The sequence below is a fragment of the Ictidomys tridecemlineatus genome, chromosome 2 (assembly GCF_052094955.1).
Source record: "Ictidomys tridecemlineatus isolate mIctTri1 chromosome 2, mIctTri1.hap1, whole genome shotgun sequence".
NCBI classification, from domain to species: Eukaryota; Metazoa; Chordata; class Mammalia; order Rodentia; family Sciuridae; genus Ictidomys; species Ictidomys tridecemlineatus.
In genome coordinates, this window is record NC_135478.1 from 3348492 (window position 1) to 3370090 (window position 21599).

At 58.5% G+C, this 21599-nt stretch overlaps 2 protein-coding genes across 2 annotated transcripts in view; one reads left to right on the top strand and one right to left on the bottom strand.

Annotated features, from left to right (window-relative positions):
* Window positions 1-59: 59 nt before the first annotated feature.
* Lonp1 (lon peptidase 1, mitochondrial) lies at window positions 60-21590 on the bottom strand. The gene is made up of 18 exons (XM_005332067.5): window positions 21140-21590; window positions 17609-17697; window positions 16794-16913; window positions 12725-12956; window positions 10953-11014; window positions 10397-10526; window positions 9940-10023; window positions 8841-9061; window positions 6529-6667; window positions 5549-5727; window positions 3708-3795; window positions 3341-3463; window positions 3142-3258; window positions 1943-2083; window positions 1687-1852; window positions 954-1171; window positions 708-872; window positions 60-409 (listed from the first exon to the last, which is right to left on the bottom strand). Exons 1-18 carry the CDS (start codon window positions 21557-21559, stop codon window positions 227-229), a joined length of 2877 nt encoding a protein of 958 aa, XP_005332124.1. The 5' UTR covers window positions 21560-21590; the 3' UTR covers window positions 60-226.
* Catsperd (catsper channel auxiliary subunit delta) overlaps window positions 20300-21599 on the top strand; it is a 41927-nt gene continuing 40627 nt past the window's right edge. The window contains exon 1 of the mRNA XM_078034230.1: window positions 20300-21102. The gene's annotated coding sequence lies outside the window, so the exon portion shown is untranslated. The remainder of the gene's footprint in view (window positions 21103-21599) is intronic.

Sequence of the window (21599 nt, forward strand, 5' to 3'; positions counted from 1 at the left end):
TGCTGGGGACTTACATGCCCTGGGGCAGGCAGCTGACACAGAAGCAGGGAGCCAAGTGGTCCTGGAAATGCTCTTTAATCATGATGGCACCAGTCTCCATGATCAAGCTATAATTGAGGACCTGGCACCCAGGTCCCCTGGCTAAGCCAATGGGTGGGTGGCTTTGCCGCCAGGCCCAGCGTCGTTCCCCAAGCGTACAGTTCAGTCCAGGCTGGGCCTGCTGCCATCACCGCTCCACAGCCAGGGCCTCGGCCTGCTGCCCAGGGCAGGAGAAGGCGATGTCGAAAACCTCCCGGTAGTGCTCCACGAAGTGCACCTCCAGGCCCTCGGTGATGAAGGCCGCCAGGTCGTGAAAGTCCTTCCTGTTCTCCGCTGGCAGGATGATGCACGTCACCCCAGCGCGCTTGGCCTGGAAACAAGGATGTTGAGTGCCAGGTTCAGGACCCTGGGCCCCCCACAGCCTAGGGAGGTGGTGGTCCCTTGTTTCTGGATCATCGGGACACACCCATACCCCCTGCTCCACACCAGCCCCACCTCATGATACCTGGGGCAGGGGTGCCAATGGGAGACCCCACACCAATAGGGACTATCTTAAACAGGGCTGGAGGAGCAGCTGGGACAGGCAGCTCAAGTTGGGCTCTGGGTCCAGGAGGCCAGCCTGCCCAATAGGTGTGATGGCCTGTCCCGTGGAGGGTCTGGGAACTCACTGCAATCGTCTTCTCCTTAATGCCACCAACGGGCAGGATCTTCCCTGTGAGGGAAACTTCACCAGTCATGGCGAGGTTCTGCCGGACAGGCTGACCCATGGCCAAGGACAGCAGGGCCGTGACGATGGTGCAGCCAGCACTAGGGCCGTCCTTGGGGGTGGCACCCTGGTGGGAGACATAGGTGGGCAAGTGGCCACTGTTGAGGGTGGCAGGAGGGGTCTTGGGGTGGTAGAGGGGAGAGCTCACCTCAGGCACATGCAAGTGGATGTGGGAGGTGACCAGGTACCCATTGCTGGGGTCCTGCTGCATCAGGAAGGCCCTGGCGAAGGTGTAGGCAATGCGTGCGCTCTCCTTCATCACCTCCCCCAGCTGGCCCGTCACCTCCAGACTGCCATCCTGGTCCTCCTTATTGCCCTTGAATGGTGGCCGCCTCAGGGACGTTTCAATAAACAAGGTGGATCCTCCTGGAGGAGGGGGTAGAGCCTGTGACCACCAATGGGTCCTGAAAACCTGCCTCTGCCGCCTACTGCTTCCAGGAAGGCAGGTCATGGGTGGCCCAGAGCTCACCTCTGCAGAGCACTAACAGTGGACCCAGCCTGAGCAAGCAGGGTCCTGTCCTCGTCACTGGGAACCTCCTTTGCACAGCCCAGAACCTGCACCCACCCGTGGCCAACCCGGCCCTCTCTGCCCAGGGTTATGAAGACTTCCCCCCCCAGTAACCAGTGCTGCCCTCAGCTGGCACCCACAGGCTGCCCTGCTGCCAAGTATAGCCCACTCCCCAGCTCCCTGCCCTTAGGTCAGGGTGGGCTCAGACTGGGGGCCGCCCCCATCCTTCCAGGTGTCACCACACTGCTGGCTGCCACACCTGTTTTCTTGCTTAGCTCAGAATCCCTGGGCTTCATTCCACATGGTCCCTCAGGGGAAGGTGTTCAAAGGGATGGTGAGCTACAAGCCCTTGCAGCCCTGGGGTCCAGCTCACCCATGGCGGTCCAGGCCAGGCCCATGACCACACCCGGCGGCGTCACATCGTACATGCGCTCCACTGTGAACACGGGCTTCCCCACAAAGTCCTGCAAGTTCTCAGGGGTCACCTCCACAGACTCAGCCTCACCGCTGACAATCTTGTAGGCCGACTTCCGCAGCACCTGTGTGGACAGCGGGGTGCAGGTGGGCGGCGCGGGGTGGAGGGGCAGAGCGGGGCAGGAGCAGGGCCAGTGGGCAGAGTCGCTGCTCACCTTCTCTACCTGCTTCTGTAGGTTGCGGACGCCACTCTCCCGGCAGTACTGCTTGATGAGCAGGGTCAGCACATCTGAGGACAGCCTGGCCTTGCTCTCGTCCAGGCCACACAGGGTGCGGGCCTGAGGCACCAGGTACCTCTACAGGAGGAGTGCTGTCAGGGCCCAGAGTGGCCCAGGACCTCAGGCCCCACCTACCCACCTGGGGCCTGGCTGGCAGATGAGACCAGCAGGCACTAGCAAGCGAGGTTGCAGGTGCCTGGCCCTGCAGAGGTCACATGCCCCCGTCCTGCCCTTCTTATGCTACTGCATCAACACAGACCCTCTTGCTGTCCCAGTCACCCTGTGTGCCACTCCCTACAGGAAAGCCCCTGGGTCCCCTGGGGTCACCCCACCACTAGACTTGAGTGTGTGAGGCTGCTGACTGCCCACCTCAGCGAACAGGAAGATGGGGTCACAGGTTCCAAGGTCACCCAGAGCCCAGCACGGCTCCTGTCACCCAGTGGCCCTAAGCTCTGGCAGTGTGGCCTAAGACATCTGAGACACAGGGCCAGAGCCACATTCATCTCCCCGGGGGTTGGTCCCTAGACTCCTGAGAGTCCTGTGCTGTCCTCCAGCCCCAGACACTGAAGGCTCAGCAGGGCAGGGGGAGGACACTGGGGGTGGGGAGGGGAGAGGCCCCGCAGCCTTTCCAGAAAGCAACTGGAGATCCTGCTGCAGGTGGAATCAGGCGCCTCAGAGGCCACTGTGCCGCTGGGGACCACCCAATCTAGGCTACCAAAGCACCCAGGCCTGGGCCAGAATTCCCAGCGTGACACCAAGAGCAAGTGAGCACACTTCCTGCACCCAGTGCATGTCTCTGGCAGGCAGGCATCTCAGTGTGACTTCAGGGAGGGGACGCTAGAGTGGCTCCCGCCACCGCACAGCGTGACCCTGAGGCAGGAGAGTGCTCCAAGGACACCTGTGCCTGAATTCCTTTCTTGCTTTCTGGCCTCATCTACCTTCCACTGCGCAGTCCACAGTGCCCCTCTGCAGGGCCACATCCGCCCTGCAGTCGCGTGAGTAGACTTCTGCAAAGCGGGCCACTGCAGGCACCAGGCCCAGCAGCTGGCGGCACTGAGGTGGGTTTGCAGAGCCGAGACCCAAGCAAGGCAGCTCCTGCCTCTGGGCCGGAGGCAGCAGGGACAGCTGGCCCTCACCTCCGCAATGGCCAGTTTCTCCTGGGCCACGTAGCCAGACACGTTGATCATCTCCATGCGGTCCCTCAGCGGCTCGGGGATGGTCTCAGTGACGTTGGCCGTGCAGATGAACAGCACCTGGGGAAGGTGGTCAGGTGCTGCCACTCCAGGGGGCCTGGCCAGCCCCCGCCCCTCGAGCCCCAGGCAGCAGGACACGCACCTTGGACAGGTCCACGGGCACGTCCAGGTAGTGGTCCAGGAAGTTGGCATTCTGCTCCGGGTCCAGCAGCTCCAGCAGTGCTGAGGAGGGGTCCCCCTGGTAACCCCGGCCTATCTTGTCCACCTGGAGTGGCAGAAGGCAGGTGGCACTGGCACTCTGCCCCACTCCTGTGCCACTCAGGACAGCAAGGGGCAAGAGGGACACCTTCCCTCTATCAGAGCCAGTGTCACTGAGACGGTCCCAGTAGGGTGGATCCCCCACAGTGACAGCACTCCCTGGTCTGGGCACCCTGCGGCGTGTGTGCCAGGGAGTGAAGGGTGGGCCGCAGCACGGCCGGGGCGGCTGGAGGGCGAAGCCCGGCACACACCTCGTCTATCAGGACCAGGGGGTTCTCCGTCTTGGTCTTCTTCAAGCACTGGATGATCTTCCCGGGCATGGCCCCCACGTAGGTCCGCCTACAGCGGGGGGCACGGCTGGGTCAGGAGACCAGGAAGGCCCCAGGGCCTCAGCACACCCTGCACTCCAGCAATGAGGAAACCACCAGCCGCGCCCGGCAGCAAGAACACGCAGTCACCCCTGACCTGCCTCACACCCGAGCCGGAGACGCAGGTTCTCCAGCCAGACACAGGCTCCCTGGGTCCCCCCAGCAGCTCACAACTCCTACCCAGATGCCGAAACTCGGCCTCCTCCCGGCGTGGCAGACCAGCCCCGTCCGAGTCTTCCTAAGGGACAGCTGCAAGGCCAGCTCTCCAGGACCTCACTACAGGACACAAGGCGCGTCCCCAGGCCTGGCCACAGCCCCGCGCCTTCCCTCCAGGGGCTTCCTGATAAGCTAGCTCCTTGCTCTGCCTAGGGACACGTGAGACAGGAGTCCTGCGCGAAGGCCCAGCAGGGCAAAGCCCAGGGAGGCAGAGGAGGATCATGGGGCACAGAGACCCCACCTGCTGGGAAGGGAGAAGCGGGTGGGAGTGCCGGGAAGGCCTCGTGGGATAGGCAAGAAACACTCAAGGAGAGGCTCTGAGCAAAGGTGGAGAGGGAGCCAATGGGGTCTGGAGGAGCAGCTCTCCAGCTGAGGGCACGGCTCACGCAAAGGCCCTGAGGCAGGACCAGGCTGGCTGTCAGAGAGGAAGTGCTGGGGCAGGGGGAAGGGGCAGGGAGGGGACCCGACAGGGTACAGGCCTGTGGTCCTCCAAGAAGACTTGGGCTTTGCTCCAGAGGGAGGTGGGAGCTGTGGAGGGCTGTGGGCCTGCTGCTATGATGACGTATTTTAGCCCAGCTATCAGTGTCCTGTCCTTGTCCTTCCCTCGGAACCCAGACTGACGTCATCACAGAAAGCCTGCCCTTCTATCCTCAGCCCCACTTGTATCCTCTCCTCCACCTCAGAGGACGCCCACTGGCTCCTCTGCTCCGCCAAGGTCTCCTCACCCCCAGGGAGTGGCCTCTGCCTTGCAGGCACGTCCAGGAAGGGCACACTCGGCCTCCTGGTACCCGCTCCCGCAGCCTGCTGTGGCTCCTGTCCCCTGCTTTCCTAGAGCCCCCTGCCCCGCAGGGAGGCTGCCAAGCATGCCCATGAGCCTTGGCAGCCAGACATGTCAGCACTGGGAAAAAAGATGTCACCTCCTCAACAGACTTCACTCTCTTCCTTGCTGTGGTGTTGGGGATGGGGCCCCAGGCCTCACGCCCACCAAGCTCTGTAAACAGCGAGGCCAACCTGGAGCACACGCCTGGCTCGCACCAAAGCTACAGCCAAGCTTCTCCAGAACCACCGCCTAGAGGCTGGGGTGGCAGGAGGCCCTCAGAGAAAGCAGCACCCTCACTGCACACCCAAGGCCACAGCATGCAGTCACTGGACACGGTTCTAGCCCCAGCCCTGGGCCTGAAGGCAGGAGAGAACAGGCAGGTGCTGTCCCTGGCACCTGCGACTCCGCCCCAGCTCCCTGGGAGGCGCAGCTGGGCAGGGCGCAAGGCTACCCAGGGACTCTGCCTAGAGCACCAGGGCACCAGGGCGTGGGATGCCAGGACACGAGTTGCAACTGCAGGGCCTCTGACGGGCCTGGCCAACAGCCTCCCAAAGAAGTGGGTGTGGGGCCAAAGCCGCCAGCTGGACTTGGGGGACCTGCCCGCTTCCAGACACACTCTGGCAGCCACCCAACAGGCAGCCAGGGGCAGAAGCGCAAGGTGAGTGCAGGGGAGGTGCACCAGGCCCACCTGTGCCCCTTGATCTCGGCCACGTCGGTCATACCCCCGACACTGAAGCGGAAGTACTCGCGGTTCAGGGCGCGGGCGATGGAGCGGGCAATGCTGGTCTTGCCCACGCCGGGGGGGCCGTAGAAGCAGAGGATCTTGCCCTGGGTGGAGCCGCGGAGCTGGCTGACGGCAATGAACTCCTGCAGGCAGAGGGGGGCTCAGCAGGGCTTGGCCTCTCCGTGGGAGCGGAGCGGGTGAGCAGCTCTCCCTCCCCGTCTCCCCAGTGCCTGGGATTCAGGAGGGCGCTGGGCTTGTTCCAAGGCTGGCTGGAGCTGCCATCAGCCCGAGGAAGGACAGCACATCCAACAGGACGACCAGGTGCCAGACTACAGGTGCCCAGCGGTACGGAAAGTCTGGCTGCACCCACCCCACACACCCACCTCCCTCCGGCTCTTGTTCTGTCACCCCTCCTGTCCAGTTTCTGTTGCCCCCAGTACAACTTTTATCCCCGTGGCAAATCCATGAGCCCTCCACGGTGGCGGGGCCAGTGGCCCAGGGCCCCCGCCCCTCAACATCACTAGCCCCCACCAGCACCCTCAAACCCTTACCAGGTGGCCCTCATAGCACAGGGCCACGAGACCATGGCAATCCTCGCTCCCCAACATGCCTTGGGCACCCAACCAGGCACCCAGGACGTGGGCCAAAGGTGCCTGGTGGGGGCAAGGGCCAGGAGTGCTGGTGTGACGTGTCCTCTAGAGCCCACCACTGGACACACGAGCTCTGTGGTCACATGGCAGCAGGTTTAGGGTGGGGCCTGGCAAGGGCAGTACTGGCCCAGGAGAGGAAGAGGTCCCAGCTGGCCGCCTCCCACCACACTCAGGGCCCTCTCAGCCTCCAGGACTGAGCCAAGTCAAGTCCTGTCCCTTATAAGTCCCCGTTCCTGGAACTCAGCCTTGGCATCAGACCAGGAGAGCAGTGGGGCCCCCTGTGCCCAGCCTCACCAGGATGCGCTTCTTGACGTCCTCCATGCCGTAGTGGTCCTCCTCCAGCACCGCCTGGGCGCGGGCCAGGTCCAGGTTCTCCTTGCTGCACTTGCCCCAGGGGATGGACGTGAGCCAGTCAAGGTAGTTTCGGGTGACACTGCCACGACAGAGCCTGGTGAGTGGGGTCCCAGTGCCCTGGCCTCTGCCGCAGCAGCCGCACGGCTGAGCGGGTCCTTCATACCCCATGCTGTGCCCACCATGGGCGATGTGGGCCCACACAGGGCAGCGCCCCTGGGCGGTCAATGCCTTGGAAAGCCATCGTGGTGGGGACTTAGGGGTCTCTCTGCTCCTGGGACAGGGGCCCTGCCTGCTCTACTTCTCAGCCAAACACTGGATGCGCAGCAGAAGGGCCTGAGATCTAATGTGCATCACAGCCACGTTGACCTTCTCGTGCCCTCGAGGCCAAGACTGAGGGAGATGCACAGAGGGGACAAGGCTTAGGACGGGGGAGAAACTGGACCCAAAGCTTTGGGTGGAGGAGAAGGCCAGGGTTACTGCAGGCTGGGAGGGCCACCCAGACTGACCCGGAGCTGGGGCTGTGCATCTCTGGATGGCAGCTGCCCTGGGCCATGAGCACATGGGCTGGGGGGAGGTGGAGACCTCTCAACTTTGGGGAAGAACTGCCATCAAGGAATGAAAGGCGTTGGGTAACTTAGGGACGTGCTGCCATGAAGACCACCCTCTGGGGCACAGGTTGCCCAGATCAATGGCTCCCTGGGCCCCAGGCCTGGGGGATTCACATAAGGACAACCAAGCCCAGTGGGAGGACGTCACCAGGCAGTGCCACAGCCAGACTCGGGCTGAAGGAGCCTCAGGCAGCTGCAGGTGTCCAGGCTGAACAGCTGGGGACGGGGGACGGGGCGCCAGGGCCTGGCGGATGGTGCCTCAGGAAGGGCCCAGCCAGGTCAGCAAACAGAGCCCCAGAGCCCCGCACAGAGTCTGCCGCGCACACTGGTGCACATCCGGAAGGGAAGGGAGCTCCAGGCCTGGAGGGCTGGTCCCCAAGTTTCCAAAGCCCCTAGGAGGACACAGCACTTGCAGGGGGACAAATGGCTTCCAAAACATCCACCCCCCCCACCTGTGAAACATGCCGCCTCCCAGGAGTCCTGCAGAAGGGCCCCAGAGGGCACACTCTGGGTCATCTGAGACCCAGTGTCACCAGGGGTCCTTAGGAGTGAGGGACCAGGAGGTCAGAGCCTAGAGGACTCTGTGCTGTTGGCTCTGAAGATGGAGACGGGCCCAGGAGCTCCAGGAAGGCTGGGGACTCTAGGAGCAGGAAGAGGCAGGATGCAACTCTCCCAGGGCCTCAGGAGGGACCAGCCTGAGAGACTTCCACTGGACTCCCGCCCCAGAATTCAGATGATGTGCTAGGTCTTCTTAAGGCATTGTCATCTTAAGGGACTGTCACAGCAGCAGTGGGACATTTAGATGCCACCCCAGAAGCAGGAGTTGGGTGCTAAAGCTCCAATGCCTTCCCAAGTGTTCCGGGCCAGGGGATCTGGCCCAGTAGCCAAGAACCCCAGGACTGGGTGCCAGCCTGGGTCCGGCCGCCTCTGAAGAGCTGTCCCAGAGCCTCCTGTGATCCCAGAGCCTTGGGAGGCTGAGGCAGGACTGCCAGGTTCAAGGCCAGCAACAACTTAGGGAGACTGTCTCCAAAAAATAAACAGGTCTGGGAGAGAACTCAGCTGTACCATGACCCTGGGCCCAATCCCCAGTACCACCGATGAGAGCTGTCCCAGGGCCTCAGCCCGGCCACCAAGCCCACTGACATGTCCTTGAGGCCAGCCTCTCCCCTCCTGGGAAGCTGGGTTTCTGGGCCACAGGCAGAGGGAGCTGTGCAGGAAGGGGCCAGGCAGCGCGGCTGTGCGTGGCAGGCGTGGGTACAGCGTGGGCTCCTCAGGCCCCATAGGCTTTCCCCACTTGCGACAGTATTCGAGGAAACAGGCCCGGCAAGGCCAGGGCCACAGGAAGACCTGGCCATTTCCTGGCTGCTCTCAGGGGACAGAAGCAGAGGTGGTCTTGGGGTAATGGCTCTAAGCCAGGCACCCCTGCCCTCAATCCTGTGGTCACCTCCCAGCCCAGGGCCCTGATCACTAAGCCCCAATCTGCTCATCTGTACAATCAGGGAGATGGTGGCAGTTCCAACCGGGACAAGGAAAGCGACACACCTGGAGCCTCTCCACACACTCTCTGTGACAATCTACCGCAGACACCACCTCCTGGCCCACCCACTGCTGGGAATCGAGGTCCGCGCGGAAGGCGGCGCTCACTTGAACTCCGACGAGTGGTTGTCCAGCAGGCCCAGCTTGCTCAGCTCCTCGTCCACCACGTCCATGACATGCTTGGGCACCACCAGCTCCTTCAGCCGCTCACGGAACTTCTCTTCGATGGCGTCCTTGTCCTCCTTCTCCAGGCCCAGCTCCTTCTTGATGATCTTCAGCTGCTCCTGCAGGAGGTACTTGCGGTGGGTCTGCTTGATCTTCTCCTCCACCTGCAAAGACATGGGCGGCGGGACTCAGGGCGGCGGCAGGCGATCCGCCCGCGCTCAGGACTCAAGAGCCCGAGTAACAGCCCCATGCCATCTCTCCTCTGTGCACGTGGAGCTGGGGTGGGACCCAGGCCTGGCATGTGGCAGGCGAATCCTACACTGAGCTGCACTTGTCAAGACTAGGTATGCTGCCCAGGCTCCCTTTCCCCACAGGGGCACTGCCACGCCCAGCCCCTCCTGTGCGTAACTCGTGTCCCCCAGCGCAGCTCCTGGTGAGCACTGGTGCCCCAGGAAGGCTGGCTGGCTGGCCTCCCCGCTTCTCAGACAGGGCAGAGGCCCGCACTGCAGCTCAGCCCACCGCCTACTGGCCTGCTTCCTGTGAGAGCTGCCCAATATTCTAGGCTTCCCAGATCTAGGCGGGCGTGAATTCTACCTAAAACTAAGTGGGAAAAGCAGGTCACACCAAAATACCACCGGGGCTCCAAGAGCAACGTCCAGGCCGGCCAAGGATAGGCTCCAGGGCCTAAGAGGACCCAGCACAGGTGCAGTCTGGTCCCTCCCAGCCTGGCTCCCACCTGCAGCCGGCATTGGGGGAGGGACGTACAGAAACTCTCACCAGGACCTGGGACAGACCAGGGACAGCTCTCATTCTCTTGGGCTCATGACTCTGGGACGGTTTCACAGGCCAGAACAATAAAAGGCCCGAGAGCTTATAGACCTTGAGTCAGACTCGGTCAGATGCAGTGGTGCCTGAGTTCCTAGCGACTTGGGAGGCTGAGGCAGGAAGATCAACTGAGCCCAGGAGTTTGCGACCAGCCTGATGACTCCCTCTGATGACCCGGTCGCCCGTCTTCCCCGGGGCAGCCAAGCCGCTGGCTCACCTCCCGCCCGAGGCGCTGCTGCAGCTTGCTCAGCTCGAACTCCTTCTTCAGGAGGGAGAGGGCCTTGTACAGCCGCCTGGGGATCTGCCGAGAGAGGGAGGACACCCTCAAGGCCAGGAGTCGGCCTGCGCACGTGCAGGGTGGCGACAGCAACACCCAGAGCTGCCAAGAGAGGGAGGAAGCTGCCCACGCCTCCCCGACACACAGCAGTCTTGAAAACGCCTTCCCGACAAGGCCCGGGGTCTGCGGCCACATGCCCAAGACGTCCACAAGGGTGCACGTCCACAGAACGGCAAAGGCAGGTGACACCTGAGGACATGACTGAAGGCAGGCTGACTCGCCAGTGGTCCACACAGACCCACAGAGCCTGCTGCCCGCAGTCACCTCACAGTGCTGAGCCCGGAGGCTGCCCGGCGCCCAGCACCGCACGGGCACAGCCAGGCAGGAGGTCACTCACGTTGGTCTCCTCCAGGACATCCTGCAGCTCGTGGGACTCGGCCCCAGTCAGCGCAGCACCCATGTCGCTCAGGTAGATGGGGTTGTCCACCACCCTCTGGCCTGCCTGCATCATCTGCAGCACTGACTCCCTGCAAAGGACAAGGGGGGACATGGCCACAGCAGCCAGGCCTTCACCCTCACTGCACTGTTGTCCCCAAAAAGGCCTAGGCCTTCTCGTCCTACTGCCTAGTGCCGCCCCTCCACGGCCAGAGCCAAGAGGGCCTGCTGTGCCCCAGCCTAGAGCTCCTGCGGCCCCCTGCAGCAGGTGGTGATCCGCCCCCACAAGACTCCGCCCCCTCCTCCAGAGGATGAGACCACAGGCTCCAGGACACACCAGGAGGGGCAGGAAGGGGAAGCACCCCAGGTCTCAGGTGTAAGGTGTCCCCTGCACAGAGCAGTCCCTGTGTTCTGCAGGATGGCCCTCTTGGAATGCCCCTGCCACCTGCTGCATAAAGGGCCTCAGGCAGGCCCAGCGTGACCCCAGGGCACACCAGCCACTCACGTGGGGGACAGACCTGTAGAGGGGGTTCAAAGCAATGATGTCACGGATGGTCTTCACAATCTCAGCGGTCAGGGCCTGGTGAGTGGAGACGGGGCAGTTGCATGGGCCTGGAAGCCAAGGCCAGCAGGGGGTGTGGCCCAGGAGACCCGCCCACCCGCCACTCCATCAGCTCCCTGTCCACTGAGGCTAGATCTGGGCTTGGAAACCAAGGAGACCCACATCTTCAGTGAAAGATGTCCACTTTCAAGGAGTGAAAGCTAAAACCAAAGCCTGTCTCCTCAGACCCCCTGAGCTTGGTCCTCAGAATAGGCCACCTTGGGAGGAAAGGGTGGGGCCCATCTCGGCCTCCTGCACCTGAAGCTCTGTGCTCCTCACCCTCACCCACACTACAGCCTGTACGCCACCAGGGCTCTCGGCCCACCACACCCTGCAACCTCGCTCCAGGCTCTCTCCAGAGACAGGGGCCCTCCGCTGTGGGCGTGACAGAGGCCCGTTTTCCTTCTTGCCAACTCTGGAAGCCATGGGAGGCCAGTGTCACTGCTGGAGCATGAACCACGTCTCACTTGTTCCCCAAAGGCCACAGGCTCAGAGCAGGGAATAGCCCATGAGCACACAAGTGGCCTGCAGGGGCTGCCAGTCACCTGTATGACGTCCAGCCTGGCCTCCAGTCACTGGTGTGGCCCTGACCTGAGTTCACCTCTGCAGCTCACTGGAGGCCTCCTACCCATCACGCAGCACTGTGAGGCCCGCCCGGCCAGCCCTGCTGCAGATTCCCAGGGGACACCAATACCACACTCTCCACTGCAGCAGAGCCACCGGCCAAGCTTTTTTTTTGTTACCAAGGACTGAACTGGGCTCCAGCAGCCCAGGGGTGCTTAGCCACTGAGCCACATCCTCAGACCTTTTTTATATTCTAATTAGAGACAGGGTCTCACTGAGTTGCTTAGGGCCTTACTGAGTTGCTGAGGCTGACCCTGAACTTGTAATCCTCCTGCCTTAGCCTCTGGAGCTGCTGGGATCACACCATGGGCAGCTCTTTAAGTTTAAATGAGTGTAAGTAAGTTTTCACTCCTGTCCTCAGCCACACCGGGTCACTGAAAGCCCGTTTCCACCAGCACGGGTCTCGGGGCCTCACGTGGCTCTGTGCATGGGTCTGTGTACCCAGGCCAGCACAAGTGCAGCCCCCACAGCCAACAGCACCGTTGATCCTGCACTGCTAGGAGGAGCCCCCGCATCCTCAGCAGAGCCCCAGGGGACACAACCACAAAGGGCCCAGACCATCCCTTGTGGCCCCACCTGGCTCATGCTGTCCTTAGGGAGGCAGCCAGTGACATGAGGCACACCCCTAGAGTCACATACACCCCAGGCCTTTGATTAGCTTGCTAAATGGCCCTGCCCCCAGGGACATCGAAGGCTGGCTCTTGGCACAAAGAAGGCGGCAGGACTGTCAGGGTCTGGGGCCTGGGGGCCAAAGGCTGATTCTTTCCTATGGAGCAGCCAGGGGTCCTGCTTGGAGGGTGGAGCGGGATCAGAGGTGCTCTGGTGGAAGCTGGACACTCCTGCAGGGTGGACTTGAGCTGTCTGGACGCGGGTCAAAACCTGCCCCCCATGAGAGGAAGGCCTGGCTCAGCCTTCACCTCTGGCCCAGTTCCACCTGAGGCTGCTGGGAGGAGCGTGTGCTGCTCACTCCAGGGCGGGCCTCCTGCGGGCCTGGCCCAGGGGCAGGCAGCAAGTCCTGCCCAGGCCATGGGGCTACTAGAGGGAGACCTGCATGACAAGACTCACTTTGACTTCTTCAGTGACCTGGAAGTCCTCGTGGACCACGTTCTCAACCTCCACCATGAGCACCCCACTGGAGGAGTCCGAGGTGGGCTCCGGTGCCACCTCCAGCTGGGGCTTGGTGCCCAGGTCATCCTCCGCCTCCTTCTTGCCCCGCTTGGGCTTCCGCCGGGGCTTCTGCTTGTTCTCCACCTCCGGCTCCTCTGGCTCCACCTCCAGCTGCCTGTTGATATGAATCCTGGGAAGGGAATGAGGTGGAGGCGAGGCTGAGGCAGTGAGCTCAGCACCTCAGTCAGAGGCAGAGTGCACACAGGCTCCTTGTGCTAGAGGCTGAGCTGCTTTCTCAGAGGCCCAGAGACGGTCCAGGACATCTGAGGGAGTCAAGCCCCTGAGTCTTTGGGAGGAGATGCCAGCTAGCAGGGCACAGGCCCCTCCCCAAGGTCATGCGCCGTGACCACGCCCCCACCTGTTAGAGTCTGTAAACAAGTCTGGATGGCGCCTGGCAAAATGCCAGAGGGAGTGGTTTGTGAAGTAACGCCAGCGAGCCATTAAGTTGTGGAGATTTCTTATTGGTTGACTGCTGTATCTAGTTTATGTTAATTAGATAAGCTGTGTGGAATGTATAAATACCTCTGTTGTCCTACAATAAACAGCTCCCACTCCTGCTATATAATCTACACAAGTTGTTCGTCACCCCCCAGCTATTTTGCTGCAGCCGGACTGCGGCAGATGGTGGCCCATACGGGGAGCCCTGGGACACTCGGGGGTAAGTGATGAAAAAAAGCTGCCTGTCCAAAGATAGGACGGGAGCAAATCTGCTCGTCCCTAGGCAGATAGGGCGAGAGGAAAAATGGCCATTTCGAGAAAATGGAGAAGATTGATACAGTATGTTTGTGTCTTGTTTTGTCTTGAAATGTTGTATTGTCTTTGTAATGAAAATGTGGAAGGGGTGAGAAGTAAATTGATAAGAGGCACCCCAATGGAACCAAGAGCAGTTAGGACATGTGTTGATGGAAGCCCAGGAACTCTAGTCAGAAAGAAAAAGAAAGTTCACAAGAAGAAAGATTATCAGGAAAAAATTGCAGCAAAAGGCTATTACTGAATACTTTTCATTATCGGAGGGTGCGTGAATCAGAATCGGGGCAGTGGCTGCCACGTGCGCGAGCCGGTCATGGCGCAGCAAGTAGTTTCCAAGCGGCAGTGGCAGCCGGCTCTTCCACTGCCGGGAGCCCAAATCTACACCTGACCTGGAGGCACAGTCTCGCAGGCTCTTGCTCCCTGTGCCCAGTAGCAGTTTGAGTCCGGGACACTCCCCGGACCTGGGGCTGCCCAGGATGCTACAGGCAGAAGACCCAACCAGGGTCCCTAATGTTTGGTCATTTTCAATGCCAATAACTAAGCTACAATGGTTCTCCCACACCTGAAGGCTGATGAGTAATGAGCGCCATTAAGGCCTATTTCAAATGTAAAAAACCTTGAGATAACGTACTAAATTTTCCAGAAGTTTGTTTTCTTAGTGCCTGCTGGAATACTACAGGATTTTCTTTAACATCATTGCTGGTGTTCCTGCCTTCGCCCCAGTGCCGGTGAAAACGAGGGTGGAAGAATTTCCCGTGTTGGAGGAGACTTCAGATCAAGCTAGCTGCCTGCAGAACTTACCTGGACTGTGATTTACCTGGACTGTGAGCTAATCTATTGAGACACTGCTTTACCTGGACTGAGACAATAAACTGTAATCTACAACAAATTGTAACTCGGTATCTTTGCAAACGATGTCATTGCTGATATAATTTTTCCAAGGGCTTCTTGCATGGAGCCATCAATTGGCTTGGTATTGTGGCATTTTGTATCCTCTCCTTCTGCTTGTAACAGATTATTTATGGTGTTTGTGTAAAACCCACTATGGTTGTTATTTAAATTAAACAAAAGGGGGAAATGTTAGAGTCTGTAAACAAGTCTGTATGGCGCCTGGCAAAATGCCGGAGTGGTTTGTGAAGTAATGCCAGCGAGCCATTACCGTGTGGCGATTCCTTATTGGTTGACTGCTGTATCTAGTTTATGTTAATTAGATAAGCTGTGTGGAATGTATAAATACCTCTGTTGTCCTACAATAAACAGCTTCCACTCCTGCTGTATCAATCCACACAAGTTGTTCGTCACCCCCCGGCTATTTTGCTGCAGCCGGACTGCGGCACGCACCCAGGGGTTTCTTCATTCCTTTCCGACTCAGTTTGAAGAGTATCTCTGCAGCCACCCCCCAACACCCCCTTCCATAAGAATGCAGTTTGACTCTGTCCTCTCTCCTGTGCCCATTTTCTGCATGCAGCCTAGCTCCAGAGACAGGCCCTCAGTGTGAGATAAACAGAAATAAGCCTTTGGCCTTGAGGGTCTCTCCTCCGCCACACTGGGTAGTAGCAGTACCTTCCTCAGAGGGTGGCCTGAGAGCCTCCTGGGATGTAGTCAGAGCCTGGCTGACACTGGGCCCCTGACAACCGGCCTCTGATGTGCCCAGGACAGGCCCCAGGGTGCTGGGCAAACCTCAAGCCTCAGGGGCTGGCAGGCCTGCTTCTGTAGGGTTCCCTGCTGCCCCTCGGTGTCCCCAGGCAGCTGGTCCCACCCCCACACGGATTTATCCCTTGCATAAAACGGCGCAGTCATGCACATCCTCCCGCCAGAGACTGAGAACACCCAGCAAAATAACCCTGACAGCCTGCAGGGCGCAGGGGGTTTCCTCTGCTTTGATTCATTTCCACTGCATCTATTCCTTCCCCTGGCCCAGGAATCCCTCCAAGGGCAGAGGCAGCAGCTCATCCCTACCCCAGGAGCAAAGGACAAGGGCCTGGGAGCCTGTGGCAGTGGGACACCTCCAGCTTGTCTCAGAACCAATGCCTAGTCCTTCCGCTGACACAAGAAAAGCCTCTAAGAACAGGGAGGGCCCAGGGCTGGAGAGGCAGCTCAGAGGGCCCGCCCCACACGCACAGGGCCCTGGGTCCAACCCCAGCACCACCAAAAAAGAGACACACACACACACACACACACACACACACACACACACAGAATAAAGAGAACAAGGAAGACTCCAGGCTCAACAGACTCTAAGAGGGGCCCAACGGGTGGCTTTTTAGAAACTCACTCGCTGAGACCTTTCCCGCAGGGACCCAGGTGCAGGGCTCTGAGGAGACGCATGCTCCAGAAGGATGCTCCCAGAGCACACCAGCCTGTTTTTTTTTTGGGGGGGGGGCGGGGGGGGGGTAGGTACCTGGGATGGAACCCAGGGACATCAACCACTGAGCCACATCCCTAGCCAGGCTAGCATCTTTTTTTATTTTTTAGTTGTACACAATACCTTTATTCTGTTTTGATGTGGTGCCAGGGATCAAACCCAAGGTCTCGCACATGCTGGGCAAGCGCTCTACCGCTGAGCCACCACCCCAGCGCCACCCCTCAGCATCTTTTGACCTCTTGATTGATCAGCCAAACTTGCAATCCTCCTGCCTCAGCCTCTCAAGCTGCTGGGATTACAGATGTTCTTGAGTGACTGGTAATGACCAAAAGGCCAAGCAGGTTATGAAGGTTTTACGTGCTCCTTAGCAGGATACAGGCAGGTGTTCCTACTGAAAACCCATTGCTGCAAACGTTAAGCAGGGGCTGGGTGCGCTCAGTGGTGAAGCACTTGCCCAGATGTGCAAGGCCCTTGTTCCACCTTCAGCAGAACCACACACTCTCACACTCACACAACCATGGACAGAGGCACTTTAAGCTGGGGGCCACGTGTATGTCCGGTCAGAGAAGTGGTGGAACTTGCCAGCTATGGGCACTTGCTGGTAGGCACAGGCCTAGGCACCTGGAGGAAAGGCTCTCTCACCTGCCAGCATCTGAGACAGCTTGCTACTCTCTGTGGTGACAAACCTCAGCCTTTGTCCACTGCTTTGCTCTTAGTGCTTATAATGAATCTGCATAAGGCTGATTGACAGGGTGGATCCATGCAGGGACTGGGCACTCCAGGGCTGCTCTTTATACCTGCCTCATGTGCAAGGGTCCCACGACAAAGCCCCTTGCTGGTCAGCTCACACACCTTCTGTGTCCTGTGACGATCATGCGCAGCTTATCTCCAAGGTCCTGCATCTCGTGGATCTGGGCAAACGTCCCCGTGTGGTAGATCTCCTCCAAGCTCTCGACCACATCGGCCTCATTGCTGAGGGACAGCAGAAAGGTGCATGAGCCGAGCTGCAGGGCGCACAGCGTCAGGGAGGTGTGGGATAGAAGGGCCCTGCCAGCACCCTGGGCACTTTACAAACAGTGGCCTGGGGCTAGGGCATGGCTCAGTGGCACAGCACTTGCCCAACACACGGGAGGCACTGGATTGGAGCCTCAGCACCACATACTAAATAAAATAAAGGCATTCTGTCCATCTACAGCTAGAAGAAAAACAATTAAAGCAAAAAGCAGAGTGGCGCCCTGGGCTCCCACAGGGTGACCTCCACAGGGCAGCTCCTCGCCAGCTCAGAGCTGAAGAAGGGCTCTCTTCCACTCTCCTTTAACTTGGAAGAGACTTCCGGCTGGCTCGGTACTCGAGCAGCCTCCCAGGTGCCTTTTAACACTACAGGTCCTTGAAGCTAGATCCCTCATCTGGACAGTTTGCAGAGATTCCCTGCTAGGTGCTAGGGTGGAGCCAGGCGCGGCCAGCACTCTTCACAGAGCCCCGGGAGCTCAGTGCAGGAGCCACCAGCGGAGTCCTCAGCTGCGACTAGAGAGGCATTCTGCCCAGCCCTTAGCCGGGGCTCCTCTTAGGTCAAGGGGAAAGGTCCACGCTACTCTACACAGCAGGACTGCAGGGAGCCAGGCGCCAAGGCCCCTTCAACAAAAGAATGAAGGAAAAATGCCACTTACTTGTCATCTCTCTTTAGAAAGACGCCGACATATGGCTGGGCAAGACGGACTTTCCTTCTCAACAGCTCAACCAACTTCTTATTTTTAACCTAGCATGACAACAACCCGAGTGAAATGCAGGGCAGGTCTTCTACTAACACTCGACAGCTTTACCCTCTATGGACATGCCAACCTGACTCAGGACACTCATCAACATGGTCCAGGAATCCGGACCAAAAGGACAGGGCTGGGGTTACTGGAAGGGGATGGGGCAGAACAGTACTACCTAGTGTAGTGGTCCCTCCCGCGTTTCCAAAGAAAATTCAGGGGCTGGGACTCAGTGGTAGAGTGCTTGCCTAGCATGTGTGAGGCACTGGGTTTAATTCTCAGCACCACATATAAATAAATAAAATAAAGGTCCACTGATAACTAAAAAATATTTTTTTAAAAAGTATTAAAAAGGGCTGGGGATGTGGCTCAAGCGGTAGCGTGTTCGCCTGGCATGCGTGCGGCCCGGGTTCGATCCTCAGCACCACATACAAACTAAGATGTTGTGTCCGCCAAATACTAAAAAATAAATATTAAAAAAATTCTCTCTCTCTCCCACTCTCTCCCTCTCTCTCACTCTTTCTTTTTTTTTAAAAAAAGGACTGATTTCATAACTTAGCTGCTTATTGTGACTGTGCTATTATAACATTGATGTTGCTGAATCAAATAAAATAAAAATAGTTAAGATAGAAAGTTTAAAAAAAAAAAAGTATTAAAAAAAGTTCAAAGTAGACAAATGACCAGAACCAAGAAATTGCTTTAGCATCCCACTCAAAAAGCTGTTTCAGGGCTGGGGTTGTGGTTTAGTGGTAGAGCGCTCGCCTAGCACATGTGAGGCCCTCAGCACCGCATATAAAATAAAGGTATTATGTCAATTACAACTAAAAAATATTTTTTAAAAAAAGCTGTTTCAGTGGCAAAATGTCTGAGTTTGAAAATCATAACCATTCCGCTTTTCTTAATGTCAGGACAACATATGTGGAGGTCAAACGTGGCCTCTGCGCAGGCCACACTCTCACAGGAACTATCTCCTCATCCACCTGTGCTAGTCATGTTCACACCCCAGAACCACAGCACTCTTGGTGCCATCCCAGGGGCGGGCCAGGGCTCCATTGTCCTCCAGGAAACATCTGGCTGGCAGGGTGCACCCATCTGAGACTCAGCTGATTCCCTCCACTCATTCCTGGCCAGATCTTAGTTAATGAACCTTAAGCTTTAACAGGCACCAGAATCAGTTGCAGGACTGCTTAAACTGTCAGCGGGGCCCCAGCCATGCAATTTCTGATCCAGGAGGCCTGGGGTGGGCCCCAGAAACAGCGTTTCAAACTGACTGCCAGGTGACACTGAACCTGCTGGCCCAGGGACCACACCGAGGACCAACAGAGGCTCTTGCCTTGTGGTGGGAACACCCGACTCTATAGATGTATTTTTTAATTTTTTTGCAGTACTGGGGATTGAACCCACTGGTCCTCTACCAATGAGCTACATTCCCAGTCCTTATTATTTTCTAGGGCAGGATCTCACTAAGTTGCTGACGCTGGCCTCAAACTTGCAATTCTTCTGCCTAAGCCTCTGAGTAGCTGGGATTTCAGGCAAGACTACCACATCCAGCTTAGACATACTTTTTCTGGGAAGAAAGTGTGTAGTATCCAGTAAGAGGATGCAAGACCTCCAAATTAAGAAAGGCTGCTCCACATTCAAAGGCCACCAATCAGGAGAGAAGCTATTAGAGCAAGTAGTATTAACTACAAAATCAAGCATAAACAGATTTGCTAACAGGTTCAGAAATGTTTACTGGGTCCCAAAGAAGCCACCCCAACTTCTCCCCTGCCATCAGCTGACTGCTACACCCTCCACACCTATCTCTCCATCCCCATGGCAGAATCCTTGTTATTTCCAGGGTAACACCGACAGAAACACTGACGACCAGGTCTCCTAATGCAGTCCATGGTGACTTGTTTGGCCCTCCTGGCTAGCTCCAGATGGGCACAGGAGTTTCCTGAGGAGCCATCTCTCTGCTGGAGTACTGGGGCAAAGGGCATCTGTCATTATGGGGTGGGAGGCAAGCCTGGTGAACAGTCCTGGCCCCAGAAGCCTGGGAAGATAAGGCGGACAGCTGGGGGTGGGGTCAAAGCTGGGCCGGAGGCCTTCAGGGAGGAGTTCTGAAATGTCACCAACATCTTCCACGTGCACCTGCCACGGCACTCGTAGGAGTTGTCACATAACTTCTAACTTCCTCTGGGTAGCAAACTGCAGCAGCAGCAGCATCTCACTACTGAGGCAAACTAAGTGCCAGACACAGATCCAAATCCTTGACACAGAACTTCATATAAGTCCCACAACAGCTCCAAGCAGTAAGATGCTACTCTGATGTCTATTTCACAGACAAGAAAATCAAGGCCTTAAAGAGTAACTTGAAGAGTAGTGGGGCTGGAATGACTCCTTGGGGTCTGGCTCTGGTGTGTGCCCCAGAATCCATTACTCAACATCAAGGAAGGGTCTTGAAAAGGAGCTCAGACACACAGAATTGGAGAGGGGCTTTGTCTGTCCCTCCCCACTCGTGGGCTGCTGCCTCTCTGCACTGCCCTTTCCCCTTCCAAGGGATCCTTGGGATTTATTTATTTATCCAGACTCTGGAATGTGAACGCAGAGGCTGACTCACTGTGTGACCCTGCTTACAGGACTGACTGATAACCTTTCTCCTCCCTGGACTTGAGCTCCCACTGATTTTAAAGGGGAGGGGGTGGTAGGTGGGGGAGAGGCATTTGGGTTCTTCCCACTCCGAAAGCTGAATGACAAGGGCCTCCTGCAGTCACTGCTTTCCCCCTCTTACATCACCCTGCTCCTTCCCGCCCCCCTCATGGCTCTTCCTCTGAAAGAACCTGGTTTACTGCCTCTTCCACCTCCACATCTGCTCCTCAGGCCAGATGTTCACCGCTGCCTTCCTCTGCCTGCCCCGTGGCAGTCATCAAGAACACTGCTGAATGAATAACTCAGTCCTCCTTCCCCTCCCTCAAGCCTCTTTACCATCCCTCGCTCTATTATTCCTGGCGATCACTGCTGCTTATTTCATCCTCATAGAAGGTCAACTCCAAAGGCCGGGAATCTAAAACTACCTCACAGAGCACAAGCAATCAAGAAATGGTTGTTTAACGAGGAAATGAATCCTGATCCCAAAGAGGTTCCTAAACTGCCACCCGAGGGAGTTACAGAAGAGTAAGCAGGCTGCAGTACTGCCTCTGGTCCGCCCGGCCTTCCATCACCAGGGCTGAAGGGAGTCCTAAGCTCACGGAGCCCAACTCCTCTAACAAACCCAAGGAACTCAAAAGGGTGAGGCATTTGCTCAGGAGCACCCCACCAGTGCCGCGCGGACGGGACTCCAACTGCAAACTCTGAGAAACTTCGGAGAAAGTTCTGCGGCCTGAGGGCGCTACGCGGTCCCTCGGTCCAACCTGTCACTTGCAGAGGTGGGGAAACCAAGGCCGAGGCGGGGGCTCCCATTACCTCGATGATCTTGATAAAGCGCGGGAACACGGGGTTGCGGGTAATGGCGATGAGCGGCAGGTGCGGGAACACGTCCGGGATCGTCATGGGCGTGAGCGCCGTTATGACCGGGCCTTCCCCGGCGCCTGCACCGCCCCCTGCGCCTTCCTCCCCGCCCCCGTCGGCGGCATCCTCGCCGCCCGAGAATGCCCCGCTGCCGCGGCTGTTCGCTTCCCAAAGCCCTCGCCACTGGCCGGCGGCTGCCGGGCCTCGGCCCCAAAGCGCCCAAGGAGGCGAAGCGTCGCAAGCCCTCCGGCCTGTGGGCAGCCACGCGCCGGCCGTGGTCGGGCCCCTCCCCCCGGTGGCGGCCAGCAGCGGCCGGCGCAGAGCCCAGCACCGCGCCGCGCGCCACAGCCGCACGTAGCCTGTGCTCGCCGCCATGGCCCGGCCATACTGGGGGCGCGCGGGAATCGCGTCATTT

Bases quoted from the DNA above. Each gene is read 5' to 3' on its own strand.
- Lonp1 (XM_005332067.5), bottom strand. From the start codon at position 21,559: ATGGCGGCGAGCACAGGCTACGTGCGGCTGTGGCGCGCGGCGCGGTGC. The intron at 17,698-21,139 runs GTAATGGGAGCC...TTGTCATGCTAG, and splicing joins GCTTTATCAAGATCATCGAG to GTTAAAAATAAGAAGTTGGT. The intron at 1,853-1,942 runs GTGAGCAGCGAC...CTGTCCACACAG, and splicing joins TACAGAAGCAGGTAGAGAAG to GTGCTGCGGAAGTCGGCCTA.